We start from the raw sequence: 17903 nt of genomic DNA, 5'->3' as shown, positions 1-17903 counted from the left end.
TTCTTGGAAACCTGTTGCCTATGGGAATAGGGTGTGGATAAAAATCAAACAAACACCTTGCAGTACAATACAATAAATACCAGTTTGGTTTGTGCTCTTAGGGTTAAGGGTCAGATGTGGTGATTCCTGTTTGCTGTATCATTTCCAATTGTCATATTATGTAACGCTGTGAGTGATGTGCCACATTTATGGCTGTGACTGTTGTTTGCTACTAATACAATTATCTAAGATTTAAATGTATGGGCAAATGTTAATTATGAAAAAACATAATTTTTTAAAAACTGTAAAAAAAAAAAGGGAAAAAAATGCAAAGAAAGCAGCAGGTTTTATTTCATGTTTTGCATTTTTATTGAAAATATAAATTTAAATTAGGACCCGGAACTGACCGTTTAGCTGCAAGCTAAATGAACATTTTAAGTAAAAAAAAAAGACAACATACACATTAACTTCCAACACAAACAGAACACATAAAAAAACAGCCAATAACTATAACAAGCATACTAACCAGCAAATATACAGTAACATACATAACATTTAAAATATCTGTCCCAACATTACACTGCATTCAACAGAGAACTCATTTGGTTTGTGTAACAACTTTACAGTTTTATACTGTACATTACATGTATTGCTTTTGACCGGAGCACCATTGTTTGGTCAGTCAGAGAGTAGGTTGGCCTTCTCGGTGTTCCCACACTGTGGTGAATCAGGTATGAGGACCCCTCCATGGAGAACAGGTTGAGTTTGTAATACAGGGACCACACAGTCAGGATCTGTCAAAACAAAGGATTAGGTTCAGCTTTTAGGTATTTAAAAAAATGCACATGCTATGCAGTCACCAAAATTGTAGTCTTGCATTGCCAGACCTTCCTCCATAGCGCTGCTGCGGAGGGTCTGGCTAGTCCACACAGCACAACAGAAAAACGTGATCTGGTTTATCGGCATTTCTTTAAAGCAATCACAATTGTCTTGGGCTGTACTAAGCACCAGACAGAGCTACGGTGCCTCTGCAAAATAGCCTCGGGAACTTGTTTTGGTGGAGCATGTTCAAAAGTTGTTTTAGTTGTGCAACAGAAAACTCAGATTGGACAGATAGTCTAGCTAGCTGTCTGGATTTACCCTGCAGAGATCTGAGGAGCAGTTAACCATAGTCCTCGTAAATCCACCGGAATGCCAACACCAAGAAAGCGGAAGGTAACGGACGTCCGGCTGAAATGAGGGACATCCGGCGCAATTTCCGGCGGCACCTGAACAATCCCAGAAATGAAACGTCGTCGATATAGACTACCAAAATTGTGATAATCTTACCTGTTTGCTTTTCAGAGATACAGCCTCCATTTCTTTTTTGTTTCCTCCTCTGATACACTAAAATAAAATACAGTGGAAATCAGATGACAAATTCAGTGGCTCGTTTTATTCAAATGGGTTGTGCATTTAGCACTAACCGACACATCCATTGTACTTGCAAATTTTAGGTTACTGTAAACCATTCACAGAGGAAGTTATACATAAAGTCCATACCCAGCCCATCAATCAAACAAAGAACTAATGTTGCACACTTTGCAAACACTTTCATATCTGGAAATATAATCACCTAATCACAAGCATTACTTATGCACAGCAAGCAGTGTATTATTATTTTGACATGGTGTGTGACTGTACTATTTTTAAAATTAGCACACTAATAATTGTGGTTTCCTCATGCCAAGTCTGCGCTGTTTAAGCCTTAAACAATAGTGTGCAACAAAGTCTGTCAGTTTGAAGGATGGACAAAATAATTTTGGTGTGCTTCCATAACAATGTGTCAACAGAGAAGACAACACAGCAGGTAAGCTTGATAGCGTAATTTTCTACATACCAGTTAACAGTATGTGGAGCACCAGAGTGTTTATGATGATGCCACAGAGGCAAACACCAGCAGGTACAATGACCCAAGGTAAGTCCCAAGAGGCTTGACTGGAGATGACAGCTCTGCAGAGTGATGATTGATCTGTGAAGAGAATTTACAGTAATGAGTTAGCTTTAAAGGTGCTGGTAAGCAGATTCTATTCACCTTTAGACTGAGCCAGGCTAGCTGTTTCCCCCTGTTTCCAGTCCGTACGTTAAGCTAAGCTAATTGGCTACTGGCTCTAGCTTCACATTGAACATCTTGATGACAAAACAATTCTCTGTGTTTATCAGACTTTTGAAAGATGATACAGCCAGTATGCATTCTGCTCCCTACAGTTTCTCAATGTTTTTAGTTCTCAATTATGCATAAAGAAATTGGAGCTCAAATGTATCAAAGACGGTCTTCTTTACTTTCTGCAGAGCACTTATGTTTGTACATAAAGGTTTTATCTATCATTGATCACAGAATTAAAGTGGAGTACACGATGCTGGTTTCAGAGAATCCTTTCATAACAGAAGCCAAGAAACCACTTAGGGCAATGTGCAACATGCGTTTGTGATTACCCTATTAGATTGTGTTACAGTGAACATATGGTCCATTACTGATTCAAAACACGTTTAAAAAAAAAAAAAAAACTATTTGCACTTCAAACTGATGCGCCTCAGGTTGTGAATATTTAAGGAGAAAGAAAGGAAAAAAGTTGGGATAGACCACACAGGATGGGACCAAAACAGAAGACAATAGAAGAAAATGATACATTGATCTCTAGTTTTTAAGGAGCAGTAGAACCATACTTACTGGATTGCTCAAGACAGTGAATGACCGTGGCAGAAAACTTCACATCGAGCCTCTTCACCTATACAAATACATTGTGTATTTAAAGGCATTGTATGTCTAAATGTAAGGGAACATGCAGTTAAAAGATCTATTGAGGACGCAAACATACCTGGAGACAAGAGTTGCATAGTTCCCCTGCCAAGTTTAAGCCAACAGCTTTGTGTTTTGTCTGAGAAAGAGAAAAAAGGAAACAATATACGCTTAGAAAATTTAACTGGGTTGTTGTTATGGAAGTTGTCGTGGTTTCTATTTTGCTGTTATTGTCTCTTCTATGTGTTATCAGCGATGCTACTGTTCAGTTGTTATTCAGAGATGATTGCTTGATGGAGTATTACATTACAGTGTCATTTCAACTACAAAGACATAAATGAGCGACTCCCTGCAACTACCGAGAAAACCTGTTTTTGCATGTTATGTTGGCAGATACACTTTGATTGAAGGTGTAATTAGCTTTAATTGCTTTGTTGAATACAAATAGTGGTTTGAAGCTATACCACCTTAGAGAAAACAGCAGCAATGAAAAGGAAATATATAACAAACAATCAGCCGCAAGACGCGGCTATGTAATCATTGCAAGCACATTGTTACAACTTATTCATATAACTAATGCAGATGTTTTTCATACAGTGCACAAAGGGTCATTGACATGTTTGATGAGTATGAATATATACTATGTTTTATGTGATACCTACCACATGCATGGTGTGTGTGTCGCACACAGTAGAGCCTTCGGACTTAGCACACAGCCCTACAGAAAACGTTGCAGTGACCTGTGAAGACATCTTGATGTCTTCCCGACCTTGTTGTCTCGTCACAATCATCTCCCACGCTGGAAATTGTTGCACAACTATCATTATAATGACCAATTTTACAACACGACACTACATGATGTCTGTCATTATCTTCATTATATAATCAAAATATGGCTCTAAAACAACTTTAAAATGGAGGTATATTGCCTGATGCAGCCATAATCAAAAGATATTTGTGATAAGATAATGACAAAAAGGAGTACCTTGGAATCTGGCATTAGCAAAGGGGCACCTGGTCCAGGACTGAGAGCCTACAGTGAACTGAAGAACATAGTACAATTATATTTTGTAGCGCTCTTCATCCAACAGTTATATGAAACTCATAGTTCTAAGAAAGGAATCTAAATGTGAGAATTTTCATCAGAGAGCCTATAAAACCCATTTTATGCAATGTATATAGGCCTATGGTTCCAGTAAACTGTCTAACCACTGTTGTAAATTAGTACACAAAGTATAAAGAAACTGCAGATAACAATAGTAGCAATACTTCTGCTTTGTGTTAAGGTTACCAATTAACTCTCACTGCTGAATTTAGCTAGAAAGGAAGACTGTTTGAACACAGCGTTCCCTTTTCTTTTGTCTTTTTTTTTTTGTTTTTTTTACTGTGGTTACCATAGTAACATTGCAGTAAAAGCATGATAATATAATACACTGTGGGCTGTCCTCATATAGAAATAAACTGGCGTAGCAAACAAAATGCTACTAGCATTATTCCCAAACAGAGGCATTTGATTGTTTTTTTATCCAATTTATATCCCATTTTGTAGCTCTGTCACTTTGTAGCTTACATTAGCTAACTGGCCATCCAGTATCTGGCTTCCTATTTGACACCTACAAACAGGTGTCTTAGCCTAGCTTAGCTTAGTTTAGCAAAACGACTGGAAACGGGGGGAAACAGCTAGACTGGCTATGTCCAAACGTAACAAAATCTGCCTAACATCACCTCTAAAGCTTGCAACCAGATAGACTTAATGAAGTTAACGTTAATGTAGGCTACCCAGCCAAGAAATAGTCTGGCACAAAAACCCCAATAAAATTGCAGCATGCAGTTTTTTCCTTTGGTTTGATTTAAATAAACAAGTTTTCGAGGTTCTGGTAGGTTAATTTTGTTACCCTTCGACAGAAGTATTCTAGCTATTTTTATTTGCGCAGAGCTAAGTTAACCAGTTGCTGGCTGTAGCTTTATATTTAACGTACGAACAAACATGAGAGTCGTATAAATCTTCTCATCCTACTCTAGGCAAGAAATAAGTGTATTTCCCAACAAATTGAATTATTCCTTTAACCTACAGCCAAGTTATTTGAGCTGAAACCAAGTTCTGCTATGCTGCCTTCATAAAAACAACATTTGCACATTTGCCACAGCAGGTGGAAAGGTCATCTTACCGGAATCAGACACAATTACGGCCTAGTCAAATATTGTGGTAACAATAACATGATTTATGTCAACCCCATTGTTTTTCTACAGTGAAACTCGTGAAGGGCCAAAGGGAACAAGTGATCATTACCTTCATGCAGAGCTGAGGGTGTGGATCCACTTTAGAAAATGATATCTGAAAAGCAAAGATTGATGTTGATAGATGATAGTTATTAATAAAAACACAAAGCAACACTTTAAGTATTTAGTTTAGATCAGACTGACTAGACCCTAGGCTTCAGGGTTTTGTTTAGGTTCAGACTTAGTTTCTTTATAGGTCAGCTGGATTCAGCTTTCAGATTGGAGACTCTCTGCATCACTGGCTATTTAGAGAATTCTCTTTTCAAGTGACATGGCCTCATGTGTTATGCGATGACGATCTCTAATCAATTTACAATTTCAGTTCCCTTTAAGGATTAACAGGTGTGCAGGCTCTCCCTTTGTTCTTGCAACTGCACTGTTTGCAAGAACAACATTTACATGCGCTTATGCAAGAGGTTCCATTGTATACAATTGATCTTTGACATCATACCATGTGTACAAGATGAAAAAAAGTGTTACTGGCGCAAAAAAACCCTATACATTTTTTTTGTCATTGAGTGAGACATCGTCAGAATGAGTTTGTACTTTGCTTATCACGTAAACACCACCTTCAAATTATTATTGACCAGAAACCAAGCAAAGTAAACACAACTGCGGTTTCAACATTGGTGTGTGTACCTTTTCTCTGCTGACATTCTGTGAGGCATGAAGCAAATCCACACAGATGCCGTCCTCTCTTTTCTGACACAACACAACCACAGCAGTCACTGGACAGGTGGGCTCCCATGATAGCGTCTCCTCCAGTGGGTCAAAGTTAATGCCAGACCAAAGTTCCTCAAGACCTGCACGCAGGGGAGGTCACAATATTTACAAATGATATGGTATCAGTTCTGAAATACTACAGCACACGCTTGGTTTACTTTTCGTGACTAAAAGCAATCAAGGTACTTACGGTCTTTGAAGGGGCAGACCTGGACTCTGGGGGCATCCATTACAGTTGACCAACCCTTTAAAGGAATTTATTTGCAAAGTTCAATCCCTTTTCTTAGAAATGATAATAAGTGCTCAAAACCAGGAGTGTTGGCAGAAGCTTTACCTCAATGCAGAGGCAGGGCAAAGGTCGGGAGTAAGGGAGGGTGGCGCTCTTCACGGGTTCCCCCTTCTTTATCTGGAAGGTAAACAAAGCTTTATATCAGTAATCCATCTTTCTTTGGCATGCGTGTTTGTGAGCATGGGTTTGTGTTTGACAATTCTTGGGGATTCCTGAGTCAAATGATTGATTAGCCACATTTTTTCACTGCCAGATTCCCAAGAGATATTAAACTGGGCATCCCTACTAAGACTTTCATAAAGTGGTGAATACTTCTTCATATCAATTATGCAATCAGACGACAGCATTGCATTAGTCACATTCACCTTTGCCCTCTGAGAACTTGAATTAAGTGAGTCAGCGAGTAAGCAGACAAAACTCATTTGTAGGGATAGTCAGAGTGCTTATGTTTAGGAAGGATGCTTCATTCTAATAGGAACCTGCCTATTTTAAGTGAAGATAATGGTATTACAAACATGTGAGTTCATATTCAATATTCAATATTCAATACAAAAAGTCGTTCTGATTCTCAGTTTCCAACAAACTGAGGGACTAACCAGTGTATTGGCCCCTGTGCCAATGCAGATGAAATCCTTATGGCACAGGCGGAGGAGGTAGTCGTGATCTTCCAGCATGTTTGACACACTGACACTCAGCTCCTTCCTCTCTGGGTTTACATCATACGATAGCCTCCCAGCTGAATGAGACAGAGATCAATGTTAGTGAGAGATTTTCATCTCGGTCATAGGTACAAGTGAGGGCCAACATTAGGTTTCCAACCTGAGTGTTGGTACTCCCTAAGGGGCTACGAGATAAATCTGAGGGGTCAGAAAAAGAAATCTTCCTGGCTTATCTTCAATCTTTGCTTTTTTCTTGTTAAATACTGGATAGTTTTACTTCTTCAGGCCTCTAGAATGAATTCAAATAAAACAATCTTAGAGGAGTAAGTCACTCTTTGATTTAATTGCTTCGGGCTAACTGACACATGCAACCTACAAGAGGTCGTAACTAGATTTAGATTTGTTTTAAAAGCTTAAAAGGCAAAAAGGTTGCAGGCCACTGGTTTATAATACTGTATGTTAGACTTAATGATGCATTGCCTCAATGGTTTAAGAAACAAATATGTACTCACTGATGCATTCTGGGACATGACTTCGCAAATCTTCATTGCTGCATTCTGTGGAAAAATTTAACAATGCTACTGATTGTCATGGGGATAAAGATTACAGCAAGACAAAATGTGTGAGTTAACGTTTTAAAGACTTCTTTTATTAAATCATTTACCTTCATCTTAACATAACTGTGATCAAAGTCCTCATAATGTTACCTATTTCAATCAATTACAAGGAAATTCTTGGGAGCTTACACAACACCAATTATTGACTTAATTTATTTATATAATCCCTCTTCAGCTGCTTGATTTTCTATGTTAACAGTTGTCCTCCCATGAGTGTGTGTTTGCATTATTATGCAAGAATGGCACATGTTCTCACCTGGAGCCTCATAAGTTCTTGTCCAGGTCACACCACAGTAGCTTGGCACAGTTTTCACTGTCACTTGCACATGTTGGCTCGGAGAAATGTCGGTGCAATCATTCTCAACTTCCACCTTCAGGAGAACAAATAAAAACACACACTGTCACACTTCTGCCATGGTTTAGAAATGTCATCGTGGAAACTGTACTTTATGTGTTAAGACTATATCAACCTACAAAAAAGTGATTCGGAAACTTTCATTGTTAAATTACATTACATGTCATTTAGCTGAAGCTTTCATCCAAAGCGACTTACAATTGCTATATATGTCAGAGGTTGCACACCTCTGGAGCAACTACGGGTTAAGTGTCTTGCACAGGGACACATTGGTTGACATATCGTAGTGGGAATTGAATGCAGATCTCCCACACCAAAGGCATGTATCATATCCACTGGGCCATCACCTGTTCTGTCTGGATTTTGAGAGTTTAGAGCTTAAATATGGTTTATAAAAATGCACCACATATCAGAATAATTGCATTTTTAAACTATAAAGTCATTACTGATCTGTCATCTGACATTTTGGAAAGTGTACTCTAACAGAAAAGTTACTCTTGCATCACACAAATTATTACAAAGTCAAAAAGTTAAATGATGCCTGTGGTACCATGTACAGTACCTGCATTCCAGACATTCTTTCTCTCGACGCTCTTTTGAAGGTGAACATTTGGCAGTTTTCCATCATCCCTGCTGTGGCGGTGCAGATGGACACACCATGGATGGACTCTGGGGAGAAAAATATATCAAAGTCAGAAGCCAGAAGGTGGCTTGAAGACACAGTGGTCAAACAGTAACTCACTGTCACTGTTAACCAGATAGTTAACCATTCGTGTATTTCAGTGTGAGTCAGCCTAACTTTAAATGTCATACAGGAAGGACAGCATGTGTCACGTTATGTTGGCTGAGTGGACTAAAGTATCAATTAGGATCAAAGGGATTTCCCCATGTCAGCCCGGGCAGTAAAGAAATCCATAGAGATTATTATAGTGTGCTGCAAATATCTGCCAGCATGTGAGTTTTGACCCACACCTTATCAGATCAAGTCTATGTGCGAAATCAGGAACAGAAAACAGCAATTAATAATAACAATAATTTGTTTATGTGATACAGCACCTTTTACAGACAAAGTCACAAAGTGCTTCACATGATAAACATTTGTAAAAATACAGTAAGATCCAACAGAAAATAAGCAAGGAAAACATAACTGAAAGACCAATAAAAATCATTTAAAAGATTAAAACCTAAAACCCAAAGTTACAAACATGAGTCAAAAGCGAATTTAAACTTCAGCTGCTTTTTAAAAGCTTCAACAGAGACTGCAGAACGTAAGACAATAGGAAGGACTTTCCACAGGTTTGGAGCCACCGCTTCAAAGGAACGGTCACCTTTAGTTTTTAAGCAAGTGCGTGGGATCACCAGCAATCCCTGGTTAGAAGACCTGATGGACCTCCATAGTGTACGGATGGAGCAGGTCTGAGATATGGTTGCCTGACCATGCAAAGCTTTATAAGTCAGAACAAGAAATTTAAATTGGATCCTGAACTTGATTGGAAGCCAATGTAATGAGTATAAAATTGGAGTAATGTGCGACATCATGCTGGACTTAGTCAACAGCCTTGCAGCAGAGTTCTGTACCAGTTGTAGACGGTCCTGGGACGACTTGCTGAGACAGGTGAAAATGGAGTTGCAGTAATCAAGCCGGGAAGATATAAAACCATGAATGATCATCTCAAGCTCAGAATGCGAAGTTTGGCAATGTTTCTTAATTGAAAGAGACATGTGCGGGTCAGTGATTTGATATGTTGCTCAAAATACATGTTATGATCAAATATAACACCAAGATTTCTCCGTTTGGACTGTACCGCTGAAGAAAGGGACCCCAAAAGCTGAATAACCTTGGAAGCTGTAGCGTCCGGAGCAACAATAAGGACTTCGGTCTTATTTTAATTAAGCTGTAGTAAGTTATTTGCCAGCCAGTCCTTGATGGAAGCCAAACATTTAAGCATTCAGTCTCTTCCAGGTTAAAAGAGACATACAGCTAGATGTCATCTGCATAGAAGTGATAATGGATAGCTCCAAATTGGCTAATTATATGTCCCAGGGGAAGCAAATACAATCGGACATAATACAGAACCCTGAGGCACCCCACAGAAAAGGGCAGCAGTTTCTGAACAATAGGGACCAAGTGACACAGAAAAACTTCTATCTGAAAGATCAAGCATGATGTTGTTATCCACTGTATCAAAAGCTGTGCTAAGGTCCAGCAGCACCAAAACTGAGCAGTCACCCATTTCAGAGGACATTAATAAATTGTTGGACACTCTAAAAAGAGCGGTTTCTGTTGAGTATTTCTGACGGAAGCCAGATTAAAATGTGTCTATATGTGTGTATTCAAGACAGCAGTGAGCTGTTTAGCAAACACTTTTTTCTAAAATTTTGGAAATAAAAGGCATCTCGGAAATGGGCCTATAATTTGCGGGAATTGATGTATCCAGGTTGGTTTTCTTCAGTAGTGGCTGAACAACTGCATGTTTAAAATACGAAGGGACACAACCAGATTGCAGAGAGCTGTTGAGTATAGAGAGAACCCAAGTATTCACAGACCCAAGAAGATTTTTGAACAAGGAAGTTGATATAATTGACAACATAGCCATGACGCAGAAGCAGAAGTCTCATGGAATTATCAGTCATCATGGAGAGAAGTTAGTTTAGTAAATGTGTCATCAGTGATGACCATCTCTAACCATGACTTCTCCCACATTGGCTTGACCAAACCCAAAAAGTCGCATTTGAAACTTACTTATTATGACAAAATCGAATAAATTGAGTTACACCTTCTGTCGGTATGAGGGTCAGTTATAAAGAACATACTATAATTCTAGAAAATAAAGACAGTGTGGAAAGTAGGCAGTCACTGATAGTGACGTATAAATACTGCAGGCTAGGGGGCCCCATTACTGATTAGACCTTATTCCTACAACAGTCACCTGCATCACCGTATGTGTGATGGGGTAATGTAAGGGTTTTTTGGGTGAAACAAATTCAGTTTTTAAGGTGGCTTTAACATTTTTTAAGTCATGCTGATAACATTTTTGCTTGTAGAAAAATGGTTGCATTACTTAGTATTTCTCTGTCAAATGTGATATTTAAACAACTCCAATTCCACCGGACACTGTGGTTTAAAAGGCAGCCAGTCTACAGTTTGGATGTATTTACTGGCCATTGACAGCTAACTTTGCAAAACCCAGGTGATCCCTTGCTAATCAGTGGCTAACGTTAGCATTTCTCCTCTTTTGGTGCAGGGTAATATCCAATTGAAACACGTATTACAAACAAACTAATCTCAAGAATCTGGTGGGATGTGGTTAATATTTTAAGGTAAAACTGTGCCATAGCTTCAGTAACTTCATACATGCTGTCCCTGCTAAACTCAATTAGTCACTTAGGAATGTCTCAATCAGTCGTTTCAAAAACCACTTGCATATGTGGTAACTGTTCATCACGGTTTCCCAACTCGTGGATGTCCAACATTTCAAAATGGTCACTGTGGAAGAAAGGTCAACTAGATGGACAACTTAGTGGAAAAAGCATTTTAGAAATGCTGTGTTGTAAAATTTACATACCAGTAAGATGTAATGTGGTTTTGATTCTGAGGCGTAAGGAGCACTTTTGCCTCCCCTCACAACTCATGACTGTGGAGAGGCTGATGTTGTGGAACACGGAGGACGGGTTGAGCCCTTCAGTGGGGTCCTGACACAGAGGAGAAAACCAATCTACACGGGACAGGGACAGAGAAAAAATACATGTAACACATCATCTTTCAGGGCCCACACTGACACATACTTGATTAGTTAGAAAACACTGATGCAATCATGTTGTCTTGTCACAGAACAGTAAGTCACACCAACATTTTATTATGTTCTGGTTGGGTATTTCTCCTGTCACACTCCCAATAAAGTGTCACATTGTGTGTGTGCCTCCATGGAAAGTTGGCTGCCATGTCAAATCAAGCATAAAGTGTGAAAAGATCTATCAGCTATGTGTTTTTTATTTCTCTAATCTTTATTCAGAAGAGCAAAACAACAGCATTTCCTCCATCATGGTCTGTCATGCACAAGATCAAAATACCTCTTTAGAGCTTCTTTAAATACACACTTTCTGGGTGTGTTCTGCTCAGTTTTTTTCACAATGGTTTGTTTCAACAGGAGGTTTTAAAACCCTGCCTTGAAAACTTGATGGCGTTTCATTGGCAACATCACTAAATAGAAGATATAAAATGCTTTTTTATTGTGCAGAATCATGTCCTGTGTGCATGCATGAGTGCAGATGTGATGTAGCTGCAGTGCATGTCTATACTCACTGTTTGACTTGGTTTTGCAGTGAAGGCCCTGCAAGGAGAGAGAGAGAGAGAGAGAGAGAGAGAGAGAGAGAGAGAAAGAGTGAAAGAGTGAAACACAGTGTAAGTCTTTTCTGTGAATCCTTTTGAGTAGGAGTTCCATTAATAAAGTAATTCATAACAAAGTGAACAAAGGTAACAGCTCTCTAGATCGGGGGATTCCCGTACAACCAGGAGCTTTTTACATCCTCATTGCTCCTTTTGGTAAAACACAAACACAAGCTCTTTGTCTTTTTGCTGCGGTTTGTCATGGTCCAACACACAGCCAAATACAAAGGGTAAACCTATTTATGAATCAATTACTCCACTTGTCTTTAATTTTTCCAGCTGCAACAAGAGTCTGTGCTTACTTTATATGAAGTTAATTTGCAGACAGCATTCACACAGTGATGCAAAAGCTGCAACAGTGTGCATCACCAGGGTCATTAAGTGCAATGTGCATAGGCTCACTTCCAAAGATTTGTAGAATGCAGCCTTGTTTATTTATCAGACAGGAAATATGCCCTGTGTAAATTCTTCATGCACCCAGTGATGACTGACATATTGTCATAGTGTCTTCTGGGTTTTTCTAAATATGGTAAATACTCCAATTGTTCTTTCTTTAGGAGGAATTGTAAACATGAGTACATAAACATGTAGCAACTTGCAAAAGAATGCCGTCTTAATTGTGCACTTGCAACATGGAGACAAAAGACACCACTAAAATCTTTAGAGTTTATAAGTCTGTTAAGGTCACTGAAAGAGGAGTCATCTCTTTCTATGGTAGAAAAGTAAGTGTGTTATCTAATCACTTTCCACCAAAGTACATTTGCAGCTGTTTTGATTTCCTCCTTAGGCTTGAGTAAATGGTAAGTTGAGTAATACTGTATAAGATTTGAAGAAAAAATACATAGCCTTCGTGGACTACACACTAGCCCCCTTTTAATATGCATGCTCCCCTTTGCATTATGTATCCTCATACAAATGGGTAAGTCACACAGGAAGAGGTATGTGTCATGCATTGGCTCACAAGAGCCCTTTCATGCTAATTACACTGACTCATGCTTAGAGAGCCCTTTCCCTCAAAACAGTGCACAGTGGTTGTTAATTGTAGAATAAGTTGTAGCTGTACAGGTGGTGGTGGTGGTGGTGCTGGTGGTGGTAGTAGTAGCAGATAAATTATGATAGACATCCCATTTCTTTTAACTGGAAACTATACAATAAGCAGCAGTATTATTGTATACTAGTATTAGTAGCATCATCAGCAGTACTAGGAGGTAATGATAGGACACGACTATATTTACAGAGGCAATCTGTCAGTGCATATGTCTGACAGTTTGTATCTTGTTTTGTTTTTAATGTTCCAAAGGATGTGGTTTTACCTGAGAACACCTGGTGCTACATTTCTCTATCCTCTCTAGTCCTGAGTTTTTTCCTGCTGCAGCTCCATTCAGACCCAAACAGCAATGAGACATCAGCAAGGCTGCCCACAGGATCATTTTCACCAGAATCAGGCACCAAAACTTAGACTCCTTCTTCTACGACTCTGCTTCTCTGGGTCCTGCAATCAGTTACTTTTGCTTCTTCTTCTTCTTCTTCTTCTTCTTCTTCTTCTTCTTCTTCTTCTTCTTCTTCTTCTTCTTCTTCTTCTTCTTCTTTTTCTTCTTTATATTGCCTGGTGTGACAGGTAGTTGGATGGTGAGGAAGAGTCTTGAGTGTGATGATATCCAGTGAGGTAGTGTACTGGGGCAGAGCCAAGCACACTGAGTGAAACGCACGCTGGTGAAAAGAGTGGATTTAAATATTCCTCAGTGTAGGAGGAGGGGCCAAAAGCATTTCTCTTTTTTACTCTTCAGCAACATACAAGTCACACTACACATCCTCTTTTTTTCTACATGTATTGCATTTATTGTTTTTGTTTGGTACTTATGACACACTTCAAAAATGTATATTTGACTGGCAATAAACACTAATTGGAAATGGGAATCCCTGTCATCACCACACACACACACACACACACACACACACACACACAGAGAAAACTATTGCTTCAATTCAAACTGTAAAATTCAATTTTTCCAAACATCCCGGTGCATCCTTTCCCTGAAAGAACATATTTTTCTGGGAAATACAACAATCCCAAGTGATGACTAAGACATGGAAACTTGATACATGCATGATGTTCATTATGTCATGTTCACCCTGTTTAACCTTTTTGAAAGCCAAAGGGCAAGGAGGAACGTTTGACATAATTGCTGGTTATTTTTTGGGATTTAAAAGAGAAATTGGGAAAGAGTACTGGATACTTAAAAGTTCAGGAGCGGGTTATGTTTCTGTAGAACAAAAATACTTTCACCCGAGACATGAGTTAGCAATAACAGTGGCCTCTGACATTTAACTCCCCCACAAAGAAAACTCCCTCTTGGCATTTTGCTACAACTACATGCCCTAATATGGACAACACATTGTGGGGTTAAAAGGACTGTTTATTGACTGTAAAATTTAAGGAGTTTGCACATTTTTCTTTTAGAGGATAATTTCTTTAACTTGCCATCACTGATTATATTTGTTGGTGCTTTTTAGGAGCATCTGTGAACACAGTTGACATATTATCACCTTTTAATTCGATATGACAAACTTGTTGACGTCCAGCTGATACAGATAAGCAACATTAGCATTTATGTTGTGTTTCTGGCCAACTGGCAAAGTCAAATAGTTGCTCTTAGCTTTTAACCTGAGTGACCTAACCTAAGAATCTGGCTCTTTAGCAGGTAATAGTTCCACCATGTTCAGCAGCTAGTGGCTCACTGTGTCTGTCTGCTGTTTGGTGCAGATCAGGTAGTGTAACCATTATTAAATCATTTGACCTGTTGTTATTATAAAAAAAAAAAAAATCCTTATATGTGCTAATTTGTGTGCTGCGTTAAATTAATCATCCAGTGTCTTTTTAATATAAAAATGTTTTGTTCACCTTTTTATAGTGTGCACCACGTCTTTCTATTACTAAAGCACATCAAGCATCAACAGCTCTCACACTATGTAATTCCATACCTTCATTCATTTGAACTACTTGTCCTGACAAAAGCAGACTTTTACAAAGAGGAGTCGCCACAAAAACAACCAAAAGGAATGTCTGGAGGCAATGTGTGAACTTCCTATCCCTCTGATGCTGGCAATGACACAGGGAAGAAAATGACTGAGCTTCCAAGCATTTCTAATTAGAATGTCTGGATGGCATTTGACTGATAGCAACATGTGAGTCAACAAAGGTAGAGAGACGCATTATAAAAGTACATGTGTGGGATGTACAAACAGAGACCCTGCAGTACCAATGAAGCGCAAACTTGCGTTTCATCGTCAGACACTGCACTTCTTTGAAATGCTGTGTTGTGCAATAACATCAAAGCAAGACCATAAAAGAGTTCAGGCAATGGAACGAGTAAAATGACATTCATCATGCTCAATTCTAGTTAAAATGATTCTTGTAGTTTTTGGCCTTAAAAATAGATTTTATCTTTACATGACGTAAATGCAAAAAAAAGTACCTGTGCCCTACAATAGCAGTAATTATCCAGCTATGTTCCTACTGTTGTGCCTAACCCATAGGAAAGAGACATGCCTGGCTTAAATCCAACCAATTACGTAGATAAAAATAGACACACAAACAATGTCAGGGAGTTGTCAATAAAGAATGAATCGGTTCCTCAATGAAAACTCAAATAATATTGATATGACAGACCTGGAGCTATTGATATAAGACCTATTTATGGTAGTCATTTTTGTTACTATTTCACAGAAGAGCACTATAACACAGTATAGTTTGAAGGATTTCCTGAAAGAACACTGTAAAAAAAAATCTCTTTGGTACCTTGCACAGTCATTGTGATATCAGGTTAAACCTGTTGTGTAATGGCTCTATCTACTGGGATTGAGTGTGTATTACAATACCTGGGGTTTTCCCCACAGTCATGACATTTGCTGTGGGTTTCTATGGGTAACAATAAAGTTATAAATGTTAGTAATTCATTAATAATTAGTCATTGCTTTTTTTTTTATTTATAGTGAGCCATCAAGGATGCGGTCACAACTTTTGGAAATTCAGTTCTCATTTTATAGCCTGATTAGTCATCAAGTCTGCAGGTATTTCTTGTAAATCATTAATAACGTGGTTCCTCCACTGTGATAACCTGTCATGTTTGCTGGTGCAGCTCTTCTCCAAAATATAAGTGGTCATTGGAGGTGCCCTCCTGGCGAATTAAAGAAACTATGCTGGAGAACATTATGTACAGACATAATTCATTAACAGATAATAAAGACATAACCCTATAAGTTATAAACCTTCTGTAAGAAGTATATAGGCTAAATAAATTGATGAAGTAGGCTTATGGCAACTTAGAAAATACAAAACCGTTTCCTAGATATTATTTTTGCCTTTGCCATCAAACAAAACAAAAGTAATAAGTATTATAAGAATAATACTTATTATGAATAATAAAAATAACAATAATAATAAATAATTAGCATTGTAATATGTTTATAATTATATATTAATGATTAATAATAACATATAGTAAAAATAACATTTTATAAAACTAATAATTTCCATCGTATTAAAAATGTAAATGTTTCCCCTTACCAGTAATGTCCTTCGGCTGCTTATTTATGAATAAGCTATTCAACAGATGGGCCTAGCCTATATAGAGCGAAATACTTTGGAATAGGCTACAGGAGACGCCCTCGGATGGCTTCCTAAATTGCCACCACAGGGACTTAAAAAAAGGGGCAAACTCCTTTTACTTTTGATCATCAAACTAATTCCTGACATGACCTAGCCTCTGCCAACCTTCATGTAAGCGTGGTATCATGTATTACATTGTAATATCATATTTATTTCGTTTATGAGCAGCTGTTTCTATAACGACTTATCTTTAACCTGTCAGCCGCTGTAATAAGCTGCTCATCCTGACCATAGACAGATCCTGACCGCTGCACTGTGAGAATGAGCAATCGTTGCTCATCCTGTACTGCAAAAAATATCAGTCTCACCAAGTCATTTACTGTAGTCCATAGGCGTAATTTACAGGAGGGGTGGGGGAATAATCAAAACTGGCCGGTACAACCCACCCCCCCAAAAAAACTATTATAATTTCCTTTACATAAATAAAGACATTTGCAACATAAATTGATGCAGAAAAATTCACCAGAATGCAGAAAAGGAAGCGTTAGACGTTTGACTCAATGTTTGACTCCCCCCCACCCCCCCATCCGCCCTGCTGTAGTCTACTGAGCTTGAAATCTTATTTTACATTAATGAGTTAAAATGTGTTTTAATAATCTCTACTTGTTTCCAGTGTAGTAGTAGCCTGCTGTTTTCACAATAAAGCTATCTATAATGAGTCATCGCCACTGCTGAAGTTGATCCCTGGAAATGTCGTAAACAATTAAAATTGCCATACAGTGGCAAAAAAGGTCACATCACTGGGCATATTATAATTTTTTATGCTTTAAAAAAATTCAATTTATAAATCCATATCAATCTGGAGTCTATACGGAATTAACATTTTTTGCAGTGTGCATCCTTGGTTGCATCACATGACCCGATAATCTTCACTGTATTTCCGCGTTCACGACGGCCGAGCTGGTATCAGTGACTCTCCATGGGGTGTGCGGGCTTTTACCTAATGCCTAGCTGTTTCCATCACATCCTCTCCTCCGGCTGCGGCTCCTGTACCTCCGCGCTGAATGAATGAAGCGTTGACCATCTGAGGTCCTCCTCCTCCTCCTCCTCCTCCTCCTCCTCCTTCTCCTCCGCCGCCTTCTCCATCGAGCCTGTCGTCGACCCGCGCGGCCGAGCTGGGGGGGAATCCGGGAAAAGGCAGCCGCGGCACCTCGCACCGGCCGACG

At 38.8% G+C, this 17903-nt stretch overlaps 1 protein-coding gene across 2 annotated transcripts; it reads right to left on the bottom strand.

Moving 5' to 3' along the window:
- Positions 1 to 324: 324 nt before the first annotated feature.
- On the bottom strand, positions 325 to 17764 carry il17rel (interleukin 17 receptor E-like). 2 transcript variants are annotated; one of them, XM_039791852.1, is made up of 18 exons: positions 17678 to 17764; positions 11985 to 12012; positions 11248 to 11397; positions 8244 to 8350; positions 7583 to 7697; positions 7222 to 7266; positions 6647 to 6786; positions 6096 to 6167; positions 5952 to 6006; positions 5678 to 5841; positions 5049 to 5093; positions 3744 to 3801; positions 3421 to 3557; positions 2838 to 2897; positions 2690 to 2747; positions 1859 to 1990; positions 1309 to 1365; positions 325 to 773 (listed from the first exon to the last, which is right to left on the bottom strand). In XM_039791852.1, exons 3-18 carry the CDS (start codon positions 11312 to 11314, stop codon positions 658 to 660), a joined length of 1428 nt encoding a protein of 475 aa, XP_039647786.1. In that variant the 5' UTR covers positions 11315 to 11397; positions 11985 to 12012; positions 17678 to 17764; the 3' UTR covers positions 325 to 657. The 2 variants fall into 2 exon arrangements, with proteins under 2 accessions (XP_039647786.1, XP_039647785.1); XM_039791851.1 differs by lacking the exon at positions 17678 to 17764 and adding an exon at positions 13382 to 13885.
- Positions 17765 to 17903: the final 139 nt, after the last annotated feature.

The sequence above is a fragment of the Perca fluviatilis genome, chromosome 23 (assembly GCF_010015445.1).
Source record: "Perca fluviatilis chromosome 23, GENO_Pfluv_1.0, whole genome shotgun sequence".
NCBI classification, from domain to species: Eukaryota; Metazoa; Chordata; class Actinopteri; order Perciformes; family Percidae; genus Perca; species Perca fluviatilis.
This window is presented reverse-complemented; position numbering and strand designations above follow the sequence as displayed.

Excerpts from the sequence above, each read along its gene's own strand:
- il17rel (XM_039791851.1), bottom strand. The coding sequence starts at position 13,498 with ATGATCCTGTGGGCAGCCTTGCTGATGTCTCATTGCTGTTTGGGTCTG. Across the intron at positions 6,787-7,221 it reads TCATGTCCCAGAATGCATCA|CTGGGAGGCTATCGTATGAT; the intron begins GTGAGTACATAT and ends TGTCTCATTCAG. Across the intron at positions 774-1,308 it reads TATCTCTGAAAAGCAAACAG|ATCCTGACTGTGTGGTCCCT; the intron begins GTAAGATTATCA and ends TTGTTTTGACAG.